This window comes from Lepidothrix coronata, unplaced genomic scaffold (assembly GCF_001604755.1).
Source record: "Lepidothrix coronata isolate B3197 unplaced genomic scaffold, Lepidothrix_coronata-1.0 Scaffold167, whole genome shotgun sequence".
Lineage (NCBI taxonomy): Eukaryota > Metazoa > Chordata > Aves > Passeriformes > Pipridae > Lepidothrix > Lepidothrix coronata.
The window spans coordinates 1,293,253-1,308,935 of record NW_016690347.1 but is presented as its reverse complement, the minus strand read 5'-3'; the positions used below and the strand labels follow the sequence as shown (position 1 = coordinate 1,308,935).

The following is a 15,683-nucleotide window of genomic DNA, read 5'->3' as shown; positions in this document are numbered from 1 at the left end:
ATTGAGGACTGGTTTGTTTCCTAGGAGTTAAACTAATTCCTAGCATTTAAATTATTCTTTGTCAAACTGCATCTTTTATCAAGACTTCCCACATCATAAGGTGATATTACAAGAATAATGCAGAGGTAATATTCCAACATGGCTAGTATGAGTAGAGGTACAAGAACAGGGAAAATAAGGAATTAGACAGACTGCAATGCCTAGAGGCCTTATGCATTGTTTGTTGTCAAACACTAATAGTCTAGTTTGATGTTTCTGAGAGTGATGTAAAACACGTGGTAACCTTTGCCCATTCCTTACTCTGGAATTCCCATGTACCAAATGCCACTGAGGCAGAGCAGCTTCCCTGGGATGGATGCCAGCACTGTGAGTACAGCTTGCTGAAAATAAACTTGGTGCCAAGAAGATGCAAAGGGCAATCACTTAAAGGGAAAGATGCCATCAGAGAATTAAGCACAAGCACAAAAAGACTACAGCAACAGTGAGAGAGGGATATATGTCTTTGAAGTGAGAACCAAGTGACAATTGCAAAGCAACTACTGAAGTTCCTAGAACTTATTTCATTAGTTACAATAATTTCAGGTGCCTGTAGGCAAGTTTATTTTAAATGTGTACTGATTTCTTCAGAATGATAAAGAATGTGGAATCTAGACAGAGGCATAACCTGATTTACTGATGTGCTAGTTGACAAGAAAATGAGATAATTCTGCCAAATTAATTTATTTATGCACAAATATTTGTTGGAAGATGTGGCAAAGGTTTTGTAATCCCAGAAAGACTGTTAGATGGACTGCTAGATGTTTGACTCTTTAAAGTAAAATGCAGTAGAGATTAGGTGCCAGAATATTAACACAGAACTTGCATAAAACACATAAATCAGCAAGACCTGATTGATAAAACAGGAGAGCAGGATTTTTCTTATTATCAGACTCAGATATGAACTGAATACTAAAACCGGAAACAATATTAATTTTTTTATGTAACATAGCCCTCTTCCATACGTGGAAGATTACCACAAAGCCAAGCAGACTTCTTCTCACACATATAAGAAGAGAATTTGGTTTATATCTACTAAGTTTTCTGTACCGTGCAGTTTTTCAGGATACCTTGACAGGTTACACATCCAGTCATAGACTTGATCTTTCATCTTATGAGTTTCTGTTAGATCTTAATTTATTTTTCATATCTGTATTTAATAACTCACAAACAATTCACAATTGAAATCTCTCATACTGATACAAAATTTAGAAGGACATAGAAATACTTCAAATCCAGAGATACATTCCACCAGTTTTCCAAAGCAACTGTTGAATAAATATTTTACAGACTTTCTAAAAATGTTGTTATACTTGAGAAATCAAATTTTGGTACTGTGAAGTGGTATTGTCAAGACCTGCAGAAACATTGGCATTTCCTCAGTTTTTAAAAACTCCTATATGCAAAGCCATTAACATAATTAAATACATTCATTGTTAGAGATCTAAAACATTCAGAGTATCTAAAATCACAATTCTCCATATAAAAAAAAGAAAGAATGACCATATTCTTGCTGTTGTGAAGCACATTATTTGTAGTTAAAGATTATTGATTTTTCTTTCACATATCAAGTAAAATTGCCATAGCAAATTCTCAAATAATGTGTGAATGGTCCAGATAATTGCAAGTAATGGGATGTCAAAAGGTGAACCAGTGAGGTTAATAAATGTTCTGGAGTGAGTAAATAAATAATGAACTTCATTGTTTCTTGTTTCTAAAAGTCGAATCTTTAAGTTCCTGAAAGTCTTCTCAGATTTTTTTTCCATTTTATCCCTCATCCTCAGGGGCGAATACATTCCAGTACTGCATAAACTAGGACTGCAGTATCTGTTACATATGATTTGTAGTCTCAATTACTCTCTTTTAAACATGTGATGATTTCTTTGAAAAATTGGGAGAAATGCATCTTGCACTTGGAAAGGGAAGTGTTGAGGAATACGATAATCTTCAGTTTCTTAGCAGCTCATTTTGCAACTTCACAGAAATGTCTCCTATACAAACAATCTATTCTGATGCTGGAAATGGCCTTTACGTCACCAGAATTGTGTAGCCCACCATCACAGAGAAAGATGTGTAACGCTGGACCCAAACACCCAAGAACCCTGATGTTTAACAGATTAAATATTTTTATGGACAGCCAGTGTAGAAATACTGAGGGTTCAAAAGATCAATACTTGATGCAAACAAGGAGAAATGGTGCTGATATAGACTTATTATCAAGAATTCTATAGCAGTGATTACATTGACTTAATATCAGCAATTTTAGAGTCAATATCAGATGGAGAAAGGTGCATTATTACAGATGTTTAAGATAGCAAGATACAGTGCAATTTCCCGCTCGTCATTATCTTTATCCACCCTTTTCCCTTTCTTCCTCCTCCACCCTTTCAATCCCTATCTGCCCACGCCCTGCCCACACAATGTGAAGCAGAGCTGGGGATTTTGGGTCAGGCATGACAAGTTCTCTGTGGGAGATTCTGCTCGCAGCCATGCAGAATGGGCTGTGTCCACTGATGCTGAGGAAAGGTTAGCACAGCTATGGGATCACACAATTCAGCATTCTCTGCTGTGGGAGTGCCTTTAGCAAACAGAGCTCCAGGGTATGTAAGGTTTTCACTCTGCCTGCTGAAACAAGTCTGTGCTTTGGCTTCAGTGGGAGATAGGTACAGCTTGTATTCAGGGTGCATATTGTAGGTAAACTGAACCCTTAATTTTTATTTAAAAAAGTAAAAGTGAAATAGATGCTTGAATTCATTCTATCTCCAGTTTAAGAACTCCAAAACTCTAGGATACAGAGCAATTTGCCATAACAAATTTTTTCTTTTATGAAATGGCAAATTTCCATAGTAGAAAGCTCTGTCAACATAAACTTCTTATATAAATGTTTGGTTGTTCTGCAGTCAAATAACTAGATTCAAAGACAAAGAGTAGAAAGCATAAATATTATATTTAAACACTAAATACTTTTTGATTAATAAAAAACAATTTTCTGAGTTAGAAAATTGGGACTGACAAAAACTTGAATATCCAGCTCTTAAAAGATTTATGCACAGATAGAGAAGCTTTTCCCAAAAAGTAGCCTTTAATACATCCGTGTTTCCTGAGTTTCTACCTGTGGGGAATAGAGGTGTCTAACTTAAGTGAGTCTTACTGATCTGACTAATATTTTACATACATTTTCATACCCTGCTGGTACTGCAACACACTTTACAACATAGAGCAAGAGCCTTAAATAATCTCTTAGCTCAATACAATTTTTTCTAGGTTAGTATTTCATTTGGTATGAGCCTGAACATGATATCATGTTCCTATTTGGGATCCAAGGTCTCTGAGACCATCTCTGCTTGCCTTTCTCACTTTCACTCTGTTATCAGTCATAATCAGAAATGCTTCTGATGTTTTGTGATAGACAAGGTTATACCTTCCTCTTGTGCCTGCCTACAATATGGTGCCTCAACTTCCTGTAAGTAATTCTGCTTACAGTTCAGGACAGTATAGTTGCAGTGGTTCACAATCAAAAGACAAAAGATTCTTTTCCTTTTGATATTTCATTTTTTTAAAATTAGTTAGATAAAAAATTCTTTAGCTCTAACTGTAGCAATAAGGTAAATTTTTAGAAGTAGAAAGCAGTTGCTGTAAATGTAACATAGAATATGGACAGAAGAGGCACCGTTTTCAAAATGAGCTGCCCAAAACATTTTAAAGACGTGGCTAAGTTTGCAAATTCTGAGTGGTTCTTAAAAGAATCTTCATTTAAAGAAAAAGTGTTGGAGTGACCAAGTCAAACTAAAACTCTATTTCTATGCCCCTATTTGTAAAACTAATAATGGTAAAGCTGCTCTTAAAAAACCTCACCTTTTTCTTTATTTATTCAAGTGTTCAGAACCATCCTCTGTCCAAATGATGATTTTCATTAACAAATCCTTTTACACAAGACTCTTTGAGAACAGTGAATGCCATGGCATGCACAAAGCATGAAAAATAACTTATAATTTCTTATACCATACATGGTAATGTCACAACTTAGGTTGATGCAATTTCATATGTCCCTGGGCTAAGACTAAGGCCATTTCCTTTATATGACTGAGTTTTCAATGGGCACTGGAACAGATTACCCAGAGAGGTTGTGGAGTTTCCCTCACTGGAGATATTCAAGAACTGTCTGGACACAATCCTGTGCCGCGGGCTCTAGGATGACCCTGCTTGAACAGTGAGGTTGGACCAGATGACCACTGTGGTCCCTTTCAACCTGAGCCGTTCTGTGATTCTGTGAGGTCCTCTTCCAGCTGCAATGGACTGCAGGAACTGCCTGAGGTTCATGGACAAGATGAAGATGAACTTTAACTAGTAAAGGACCTGTGTGCTCAGCAGGTACTTGATGTTGAAAAGCAGTGAGGGAAATTTAAGGGATCAGCTGAAAATTACAGCACCACTGGTGATTTTGGTAGAAACATCCAGCACTGGGCTGACTCTTCATAAATGCTTTACTGATCTCCTTGTCACTGAAATCTACAGGTATCTTATAGCACCCTATCAGTCTATACAGTACACATTATTTGTTGCCAGCACAGACAAATCTGTAGTGTGTCAAATGTGAAGATAAAATACATTGAATCTCATCTCCGAACAAGAACCACAAGGGCAACTGTATTGACAGTCTTATTCATATTTGACTTTTTGATGTAAATTAACTAAACCAATTTTTTCTCTCTGCTGCACTCAAGTGGCACTTCTCTGCAGATCTCAGTGGTATAACAATTCCAGTGCCACAGAGGCTGACTTACTATTGTGACTTTATAAATTAATTATGTCTTATATATTTGCAACGCAGGCAAGAACTCCCTGGTTCAAAGGCATTAGATTTGCTTATGTTGAACCTAATAAAGTGTAAAACAGTTTAGGTAATGAAGAAATTGTTAACATCAGATTGTGACTAATTTTCTGTCTGCTACTAGGAGAAAGAGCATTAGTTCCCATGCCAGAACCTATAAATCAGTGTGGGGAAAAATGTAATTTTAAGACAAATGTTCTCAGGAGAAAATAAGGGTAACAGAGTCAAAAAGGAGAAATGCACTTTTAATATACTCTTTCAAAAAGTGTCTTTAGAAATTGAGGAAGTAGCTCAGAGGCTTTTGAAGTTCTCTTAAAACCAGAGCTGAAGAAGTTCAACTGTCAAAGTACTATCAACAGATGGCAATTAAAGGGGGACTACATAGCACTGAGGCCTCTCTGGTAATTGTTTTCTATGTCTTAAACTTCTGGAATTTTTGAGAGTTTTTTTAGAGAGTGATTTGTTTATTTGCAACCTAATTTTCATCAGCTTTCATAAAAAGGTGCAATGCCAAACATGAATTGGCATTAAATGCTTTTGGCTTTATTCTCTTGTGAAACAGTTTTCACTAATACTTACAAAATAGCAGAAGTCAGCTGCAGCTTGTTCAAAATAGTAGTAAACATGATTAAAAGTTAAAAAATGATTAGCCAAGTGATACTCTAAAACCATGTACACCAATTTAAAAATTTGAATGCAGTGAGACCAAGCTGCAGTGGCATACTAGGTGGTCCAGATGAATGTGAGGCTGCCCCCCTGAGAGGTTTTCTGACTGGTTGACATATTTAAACATTATAATCCTCCCTTTCTCATATTATAGGATTTGAAACAATGTTTGCTATGGTGTTTAAGCAAAAAATAAAAAACCAAACACTATCCCACACTCCTTTACTCTACTACTTTATTCTACCCTAAAGGGCTGAATTTGAGGGAGGGATGAGAATAATAATAATACATTTGTGGTGCATGTAAAAACATCTTTTTAAAGCAAGTGTGTTTCACAGCCAAAAAAAAAATGTAACCAGTACAAGCAAATCTTAACATGCAGAAATAATCTCTTCAGCACTATATAGTTATCATATAAATAAAGCATGGATTGCTGATTTTTCCCCCAGTTATTCTGAAAATAAGAAACAAAAGTAGAACTAAGTCTGTTAGGAGGAGGATGAGAAGAGGATTGCTGAAAGATTTGGAAATAATGGGCTTCAGTGACCTTTGAGCTTTAAATTTGGGCACTATAAAATAAAAAATCTAAGCAGACTTTTCATAATGGTCACTGGAATGACAATTTCACAGAATCATCAAGGTTGGAAGAGACCTTCAAGATCATGTAGTCCAACCATCCATCACTCCCACTAGCAAGCACCCAAACCAAACAGTCTCTGTCTTCACAGGCAAGGTGGAAATTCTGTGGTAGCGGTGAGATGTTTTTCTTCCTTTCAAATATATCTGAGCTTTCTTTTTAAAAAACAACTAATTGTCTGAACAACAGTTGTTTAGGAGGAGGTGCTTATTTGGAAAAAAACACCCATCAGAAAAGTTTCTTGGGTTCAGGACAGAACTCCTGGAGCTGCAGGTGAAGATCTGCTTGAAACAACCTTCGTGTGCCCCTTCAGCAGTGTTGAGCTCTAGTTCCACGCTGGGGCTAAACGTGAGGCAGTGGCTATGGGTTGCCTCTGCCAGGTCTCATGAACACAGAGTTCAATCCTTAGGGGACACTGCAGTGGCAATCCATCCCAGGGGTGACAGAAGCAGAGAGGGAACTTGGAAATTTTTCTCCCATACTTTCTTGAAAGCACTAAGAACAGGCTATTGGCTACTTCTGTCTAAAGTAGAATGGGAAAACATTTCCCAGGCAACCTCTCACGCACAGCAATTTTTCGGATGCAGCCATTTCGTTTAGAGACTAAAGTGAATTTGAGCTTTTTTGAAAGCCTGATCATTTCTATTAGCTTTGATGATGATATATAGGATGAACAGTCAACATCCTCATGTTGCACTGGTGTTTGTTACCATACTATTACAGAGGTTATACTTTAGTAGTGGATATAATTATTAAAGATATAGCTTTGTGGTTCAAAAAGACTAGATGTTAGGTTTTCTTGCTACATGAAAAATATTTTGTGATACAGTGCAGTATGTGTTGGACCCTAAACAAAATTACTATTTCCCTGTTATTCCTCAGCTTTTAAAAATATTACTTACATAGCTGTGTCATTGAAACAGATCATGGTCTTCACTGAAAACAAGCAAGATCAGCCCCTTCTGCATTACAAATATATAGAGTTTTGCAGATGATAGCACATAAGCTAAAAATTAACTATGGGGTTCTGCTTTCAAATAAAATCCGGTAAAGATTTATTTTCTGTGAGAAAGGGGAAGAGAAGAGGGAAGTTTAGAGTGTGATGAAAGGAAAAGGATGCATCACAGCTTCTGTGGAGCCACCAAGGCAGCTCTGTGGTAAAACAATGCTGAGGAAGTTATGGAAAACTGGTATGAAACAGGTATGACAAAAAGCTAATGAACCTAAATTTGATCTAACTGGTGAAGAGAAGGAGTTCTTTTAAGTCCTGAAGACTGAGCAAGATCTTTCACAGATATAAACTGGTGGAATTATGTGATTTTACATTCTCATACACCAATCTGAGTCTTGTTCTTATCTTTCAATCATTCTGCTTTCAAAAAAACTAAACAGCTGTGCACCTGAGCAATTTGCTTGGGAAGAAATACATTTCTTTTGTATTTTCTTAGTTGATATCTGGTTTCTTCAAGAAAAGTTTTTAATAAGAGAATTTTAATTACTATTGTAAAAGCATTTTAAAGAGTGTTTTTAACAACAGTGTTCTCAGATCTGCTAAAGCAGAAAGCAACTAACTGTCCTCCCAAGCTTTGAACATGCGCAGCTCTCAGCTCTCCTTTTCTGATGTGTTCAAGTTCTCCTTTATAAATCAGGACTAATTACTGTTTTTGTGGCTGTCTTACACTCTTCTAATGACCATATTGATCAAACTGGAGATGCACTGCCTAATTACATTTATGATGGCCATTCTGATGCCACTTGAACGTTTTTATTAACAGATACTCAGACACTACGACAGTGTGTAAAACAGAAATGACTCTGCATAAATAATACAGAGCCAAGTCATATTCCAACTTCTGAAACAGAAAGGGCTTGTAGCCTGTTTCAACATGGTTGTCAGTTAACAGAAAGCCAGAAATGTGCTTTCTCCATGAAGATGTCATGCATCTGTTTTCATCTCTCTCTGGGTGTCAGTGTGAAATCTTCAGCTTCTTCCCAGCAGCCTGGTACACACCAAGTCCTCATTCTGTCTAACCTGCTCAGAGGTTTAAAATCAAGTGGAAGTGGTAAGTTGAGGAAAAGGCAAAACCAAATGTCAGTGTTGCCCATATTTAGAGTATTTCAGCGTACAGCTGCATACATAAGTGAATCTCATAACACTGCTGCACCCTTAGTTTCTTGTGGAAACTGATGCCCTTCTACAGATTATATTCTCTGCGTCTGTCTAAGCAGAGGTCTCAGTTGTTCTATATCAGGATCATCATACATAAAGGGAAAAATAGCTACACCCTTTGGATGACAGCTGAATTTTTGAGAAAGCACTATGGCATTTCATGTCAATATGTGTTTGTTTCCAAAACACAGGAAACACCCGGGAATTGACATCTCTTTCCAAGCGATGAGTCCATGCACACTTGATGGTAACTCTAACTCTGCACACCTCCTACTAGACAAGACCCAGAGCTTAGCCAGTCTTTACACACACACTAGGAAGGGAAAAGGTTGGGTAGGGGGAAAGAGAAGGAATTAAGAACATAGGCGTACATACCCTTTCTTTCAGGAGGAATAAAAGGCAATTTCCAAAAAGGGAGCAAAACTGATTACACAACAGCTCAATACCATCCTTCAGGAGTTTTCTTGAGATTGAGAAGCCATCCCTGAGTTGCTCCATATTCAGTCAAAATATCCATACCTCCCTCTTTATTCTTGGAAAGGCAACTATCATCCTTGAAAACATCTTCACTACATACAGATGGGTTAATATCATAGACTCTGCTATGAACATACATGCAGAAAAATTGCATATGGGTCCTGACAGCAATTGCCCCACAAATGTGTTTTTATGCCCCTGTGACAATTAGCTAAACTTAGTTTGACAGGAGATTCTGTGCTCTACTTTTAAAAACCTTATGCTGCCAGCATCAACACATATTTTAGTGAGATATTAGTTGGTGATTTTCTCACACCAGAACTTTTTGTGGGTAAATAGTATAAACCTACCAGCTAAAGAAAAAAATGCCTCTGCAACTATTTTCTTCTAAATATTTGTTTCTTATTTTTTAAAATAATCTACTCGAAGAGAAGTAGATCTTGCTGCTTTTGTCTGCAGGCAATTCTTTAGCTAAACTGTAACCAATTTGTCTCTGTCTGTGACTAGGAAAATACTAACTGTTCATGCCCACCTATTAAGAGGAAGAGATCATCAGCTATATTTAGTCATCCAGGCAACTTGGATGTCTTATTTGGCTGGACAGCAAGCTAGCAGAAGAATATCATATGCCACCATAAGACTGTGTGACTTAAATAAGTAGCTAAACTGAGTTCTTAACCACCCTCACTCACAGCTCCCACCGTGAAGAATATAATAAAAAAACTGCAACTCAATAGGGCCCTTTCATTAGTTTCTCTAGTTCAACACTATTTACATAATAAAATGATAACCACAGATTTTTCAATTTTCAAAGAACAGAACAAGTGACAAATATATATCAAAATTACTGCACCAATGGACTGCCGATATTACACTATTAAATGTGTGCAAAAGAAATGCTTAATTCATGACTGCTGTTTTTTGAGAATTGCCTCTGCCCCAAACTTTTCACTCAGAGTTTTGTCACCGAAGTCTGGCTTCTGGAACTGCTCTCTCTTCTATCTGGCTCTGATTTGTTAATTTTCTACTTTAAAACTGCAGGCTTTAAAACAGAGAGCTCTCACTAGGCCAGACCTGAGCACTGGGAACCCTAGGAATGTATCTTCTGGATCCCACAGTCTGTTACAGGAAAAAAGAAATAACAAGTTCAGAGGTTCAAATATTGTTTTCTAATGCAATTTTTTTGGAATGGCACTGTAGTAAGAATAATAGTAAAAATGAAATGTAAAAGTTCTTCAAACAATTTTTGGGATGATACAGAAGAATTCTTTTTGCTAAAAAATCTTTCAGAAGTTGACTTCGCATTTTCAAATTCTATAAATTAGTTCAATAAATAGTCTTAAATACAATAAATGCATTCTATCTCTCTAGTATTTATACAAAGTTGATACTTCAGATCTGAAGAACTTTTACTACTATCAGAAGACATGTTATTTGATTTCCACTCATTTACTGTGAAACACAAAAAAGTTACTAAAAGTTCTCATCTGATTGCATATGTGGTACCTGGCATTGTAGCCCAGCTTCTCAACATTATTCATCTTTAGGTGCCAAAATTGACACACTTAGTGTTGTCCATAGAAAGAAAAAGCATCAGAACTTCTGAACTGCTTTTGGACACTTAAGCTGCATGTCTGTGTCCCAGTGACCTCAGGGTAAAAACTCTAAATAACATCAGTTCTACACCCTGAAGCTTCTGACTGAAAAGTGCAATTTTCACGTTAGATGTAAAACCAGTATTTCACTGAAAGTATAAGAATTGATGACCCTGCAAGGGTAAGTCTGCTTTCTGGCTGAGGAACAAGAAAAATTATTGCTATAGTTCCAATATCCTTTACCCGATATGGATCTGAGAGGAGGAATACTGAACCATCATTTCATTACAAAACACTTAATTTTGTTCTGGCAGCTGGTAGGTCCCCAGCTGTCCCTTTCATTTTCACCCTGTGACAAACACATGGAATGCTGTAATAATTTCAAGCATGAAAATGGAGTAACAATATGATGATGCACAATAGTGAGCAGCTAAGAATGCTCATTTACATAGCATATCTTCCTGGCTGCACCAAGTGACTTGTTTTTCTGTTACCCCAGAAACCAGAACCAAACCCATCAAGACCTTTTGTCCATATATCTACTTTGATTGGAGGAGAGATTAAGTCTTAAACATTTCTTGTGATTAAATAGAGACACATAAGGTTCTACTCTATTGACAGTAATGGCTTGGTTGGTAGCTGGAATTTTTGCTTCATACAGCTCCTATAAAGGAAATTACCAGTACAAGAGAAGTTCTTTCCCTACGAGATTGAAAAATTAACAGAAAACCATATATGCCTCAAAGAATACCAATTTTCAGACATTTCTCATTAAAATATGCTTTAGCTATCGATAGGAAAACCATGCAGTGAGTGAAAAGGAGATGTATATGATTGAATGTCTCAAATATACTTCATAGTTGCAAATGAAGTCACTGGAAAATCAGTCTGCTTCAATGACCTACCTAGAAGTCTGGTAAGGGCAAGCAGAGGGCTCGATTTCAGAAGGGAAAAGGACATAAACAGGGAGGAAGGTGAGCTGCTGTTGTAACGGTATATTTATATACTAGTTTACAGAATTAAACATTTTACAGTTTAAAAAAGTGATCTGCAATATACTGTATTAGACTCAGCAAAGCATGCCTTACTCTGCTGGAATCACTAGAACTTCGGTGGTAACAACTTCTGTCCACCCTGTGGAAATAAACTCAGAATAAGCAGCCATTCATATCCCATGAAACTTCTGCAGTACAGATTTTTTTATCTGAGCCAATCTGTGTGCAGGTGTCATTAACCATTTTGTCCACTGCAGAAAGGTCAACCTTAAATTGTATTTCGTTCTAAATAATGAATCAAGATTGTTCAGAAGAAACATTGCAGATAAACTTTTCTTACTAAAGTAGAAAAACTGCATCATTTCCTCAGCTGAAGTCCACTTACCATACTTACTGTTAGTATCACCACTAGCTGCTGCTACAGAACACAGATGCAGCGAGATGTAGATTAGAGAGCTTATAAACTAAGCTTCTCTGTTTGTTAAAAGAAGTGAATAATTTAATTCTCAGAAATTATTATAAGCAAATGTCTTACAGATTGTCTTTCAGAAAATTGGATATATTCGTATAGTTACAGAGTTCTTCCTTAAAGAAGATACCATAGTCTCTACAGATTGAGACTTCCCCTTAGTTAAATTTACAAATTAATCATCTAACAAATACTATATTAACCCTTCTAGACTTGTGGCTAGAGAAGTACTGTTTTAGTTTTTGAAAACAGCTGGCAGTTCACACAGTAAGACTTTAAGGAGGGCTAGATGACATGGAGATTACAGAATAACAGTTCAACTAACTAAGCTTGACTTTGGGTTGTTGGATGATATGAGAAAAAAATATCTTCAAGCATCTCCAAAGAGATGGGGCACTAAAGAGCTTATCTGTGACAAGCCTCTTTGTTTCTGCAGTCATCAGTGAAGATACAGCAAAGGAAATGGAGGAGCTGCAGTTATGCATTTGCAATACACAAAGTCCTTGTTTTCCCACTAGGCACTGCAGAATAGCAATTGTCCATTCACAGCACATAGCACATCCTCTGCATTTCAGAGCTAATATTTTTGCAGTCCTTAAGCTAGCATGCTTCAGCCTAGTGTAGTCAATTTTTGTAACCCTTTGAGGTGTGCTGCATGAGCTAGGTGTGCTCATGTTCTGTTCCTTGCTAAAGGAATTGTTTTTTCAGGTATAATTTTTAAAAGCAAACTGAAATATTTTCAAATTGCAGAGGGTTTATGTGTACAGCAACATCTCAAACAGAGCTGTATAAAGTCCCGTTTCACAAACTGGAAAAATACGAAGATTGCTAGTCATCAAACATACCTGTATATTAATCCAATTAACAGTAGAAATTGCCTGTTGTGGCTGAAATTATTTTTAAGTCATACATACACACGAACTCTGACAAGCGGCTCCTCCTCTTATATTTTATAATCACACTCTTGAAAACAATGTTAGTTTTATGGTAGCAGTTGCTTTCATTTACTGCAGCACACACTGCCCACTGTACTGCTGCAATATTCATTCAAGACAGATCACTAGCTCGAATATGAATTGAACCTATATGCCATCAAACAGATATCAGGCTACATTACTTCAACTTCCAAGCACGTTCCACTTTTCTCTGTTTAAGTAGCTAAAGCCGTATGAAAACCAGTGTTGATATAAGATGATCAGCTCTCTCCCATCCCACTGAGGATCTGTTTCTAAGTCAAAGTTCAGGCTGCTTCTTAATTTTGAACTTCTGAACCCAAACCAAGTAAAGGAATCTAAGCATGTAGTAAAAAAAAAAAAAAAAAAAAAAAAAAAAAAAAAAAGCTGTACATGTACTCCTAAAAATGAGGCCAATATTCTTTTCTGCTTGACCTGTTTATTTCCAACTCTTCCTCTCTGTGCTCTCTCAGACAAACTCACAGTCCCCTCAGGATGGGAACAAGTTTCTGCTTCTTCTCCCTTAATCTAAGCCAGTCAAGTCCCAGGTCTCCTCTCTCGCCACAGAGCAATAGGAAAATATATAAAAAAATCAATCACACTTTCCTCAGTGGGGTCAGGAAGGACTATAATAACAGAATCTTTCTGAAATCTTCTGTAGCCATCAAATGGTTAAATCAACATAAGTTAAAATTTTCATCTAGTTTGAATAAAGAGAAAAAGGGAGGAAATTCAAAAACTGGTTGCTGTAGTAACAATCACCAGCAAAAATCTTTTCCACTAAATAATACTATTGCCTCCCTCTCCCCCTCTCAATTTTAGTTCCCCTTCAACAAATAATCATGCTACCTCTTTTAGATTTGCTGTACATACCTCAACCATTAAACAAGACATTTAACCATAGTGGCAGTTCTGTGACCTTTGAATGCCGTGAAATCTCTAAGCGGTGCAGCTTGTTCATGAAGACTTGTACTGCAGAATCCAGTAACTGCATCCAGGATTAGGAACAGAAATAAGTAACGACAGGAAACAAAAATAATAATAATAATAAAAATAAAAAAAAATAAGAGGGAAAAAAAAGAAAATAATAATAAAAAAAGGAAATAAACCTCCCCAAGTCCCCCAGCCCAGCCAATGAAACCACCTTAAGAAGCAGAAGGGCTCGGGAAGAGAGTGCACTTTTGTGCCAGGGTGAGGCTGGGGTAGCGCTGAGGCTGCTGCAGTCTGGCTGCCTGTGTCAGCCAGCGCAGGCCGAGCAGGGCTGGGAGGTGCTGTCAGTGCCACAGGCGCGGGAGCGCAGACCAATCCACAGCCGTGCTGCCGGCGCGGTGGGGAGAAGCCTTTTCTGTTTATGTTTCCTCATTTCGGGAGTGACGTCAAAGGGTTTAGTTTTTCCTCTGCATGTGCTATTAATTTTAAACGACTACTATGGGAGGAATGTAGCAGTGCTTTAGGCAGGCTACCTTACGTGAAAGGAACCGGAATCATGATTTATCTGTCCTGGATTCAGCTTGGAAAGATTTTATATTGAGGAGTACCAGAAAGATCCAAAATCTCCCCACAAAATGGGGAAAGGTTATAAATATACTTACATATATTGAAGTATTCCTAAGTACACCCAAGATGTTTTCCAGTGAGAGCCGGGTTATCTCTATGGGCCGTGCTGCAAAATCAGACCTGATTCTGCCCTTGCTCTACAGTAAATCAGGAACTGCTTGTCTGAATTCAGCAGTGTCACACCAGTGTAAACCTGGTGAAAGAGATAAGACTGAGACTACTGTACACATCCCTTTATCAGTCAGCAGGAGCTACACTGCAGATTAGCAAACTCCTTTCTTTACCGCATGAGAGTCACACTTAAGGTCTGCTGATCTGGGCAAACAACCATGCATTCCACCAGCAGATCACAGCCCAGCTACGCTCACCTATGAGCTCTGCTGTGGACCACCACACAGTGTTTTGTTTCATACCAGAGTCCTCATCAAAAGGCAAGAAGCAATGGTAAAGCCTGGCTTTCATCATCACCACACCATTGCCAATGGAGAAATCATACAGCTGAAGCTTCAAAAAACAAATAACATGAATCAAGGTTAATTAGCGTGGGCAAAAGGCCACGACAACACAAGATAGGAGGTCAGTTGACAATAGTAATTTCATCAACGTAATTTTATTGATTTCCTCTGCTAGGGAATCCTTTCAAAGAGATTGGTCTATGAGGCATAGTTCAATTCTAAAGAGTCTTAACAGTGTAAGCTTTAATTTTAAAACACAGAGAACTGCTTTTGAAAATGGATAGGCAGAAAGCTCCTGAAAAAGAAATTTCTCAATGCTCCACAGAACAGGTACAAAAATAGTAGAAGTTATAGAACTTCTCCATGACTGGCAACTGCATTCATGCTACCAAAATGCAGCTTCAGAGAGGTCAAAATATTTAATGTTTTTTGCTCACTGAAAAGTCTGCCTGTGCTATCACTGCCAGTGTAATCAGATTCACAAACAAATGCTAAGGGTTATGGGGCTGTAAATGTTGGAACAACATATTAAAAAGTATTAAATAACTCAGAGATTTACAAAGTCAATTAGAGCACATTCAGTTCACTGATTGTACTTAAAGAACTGCACGAAGCAATCTGAAATGCACAAATAGAAATCTTATTTGTAGTTCACAGAAAATCATGATGTTCATCTTCACTCAGTATTGGTGAGGGGGCAGTTGAGTAATGCACTTTGGGAATTGCACTTCAGAAACCAGTTTTGAGAATGTCAGCTGAAAATTATATAGGTTCCAGCCGGAATGATCTGGAGTCTGTGAAGAAAGGCTGAGACTGATGTTGCTTAGTCCAAAGAAAGGAGA

At 37.4% G+C, this 15,683-nt stretch overlaps 1 protein-coding gene across 2 annotated transcripts in view; it reads right to left on the bottom strand.

Annotated features, from left to right (window-relative positions):
• PDE7B (phosphodiesterase 7B) overlaps positions 1 to 14,081 on the bottom strand; it is a 174,449-nt gene extending 160,368 nt beyond the window's left edge. For both annotated transcript variants that reach the window (XM_017829704.1, XM_017829705.1), the window contains exons 1-2: positions 13,974 to 14,081; positions 13,703 to 13,817 (exon numbers count right to left, since the gene is read on the bottom strand). In XM_017829704.1, coding sequence (XP_017685193.1) covers positions 13,703 to 13,723 — 21 coding nt within the window. In that variant the 5' untranslated portion in view covers positions 13,724 to 13,817; positions 13,974 to 14,081. The remainder of the gene's footprint in view (positions 1 to 13,702; positions 13,818 to 13,973) is intronic.
• Positions 14,082 to 15,683: the final 1,602 nt, after the last annotated feature.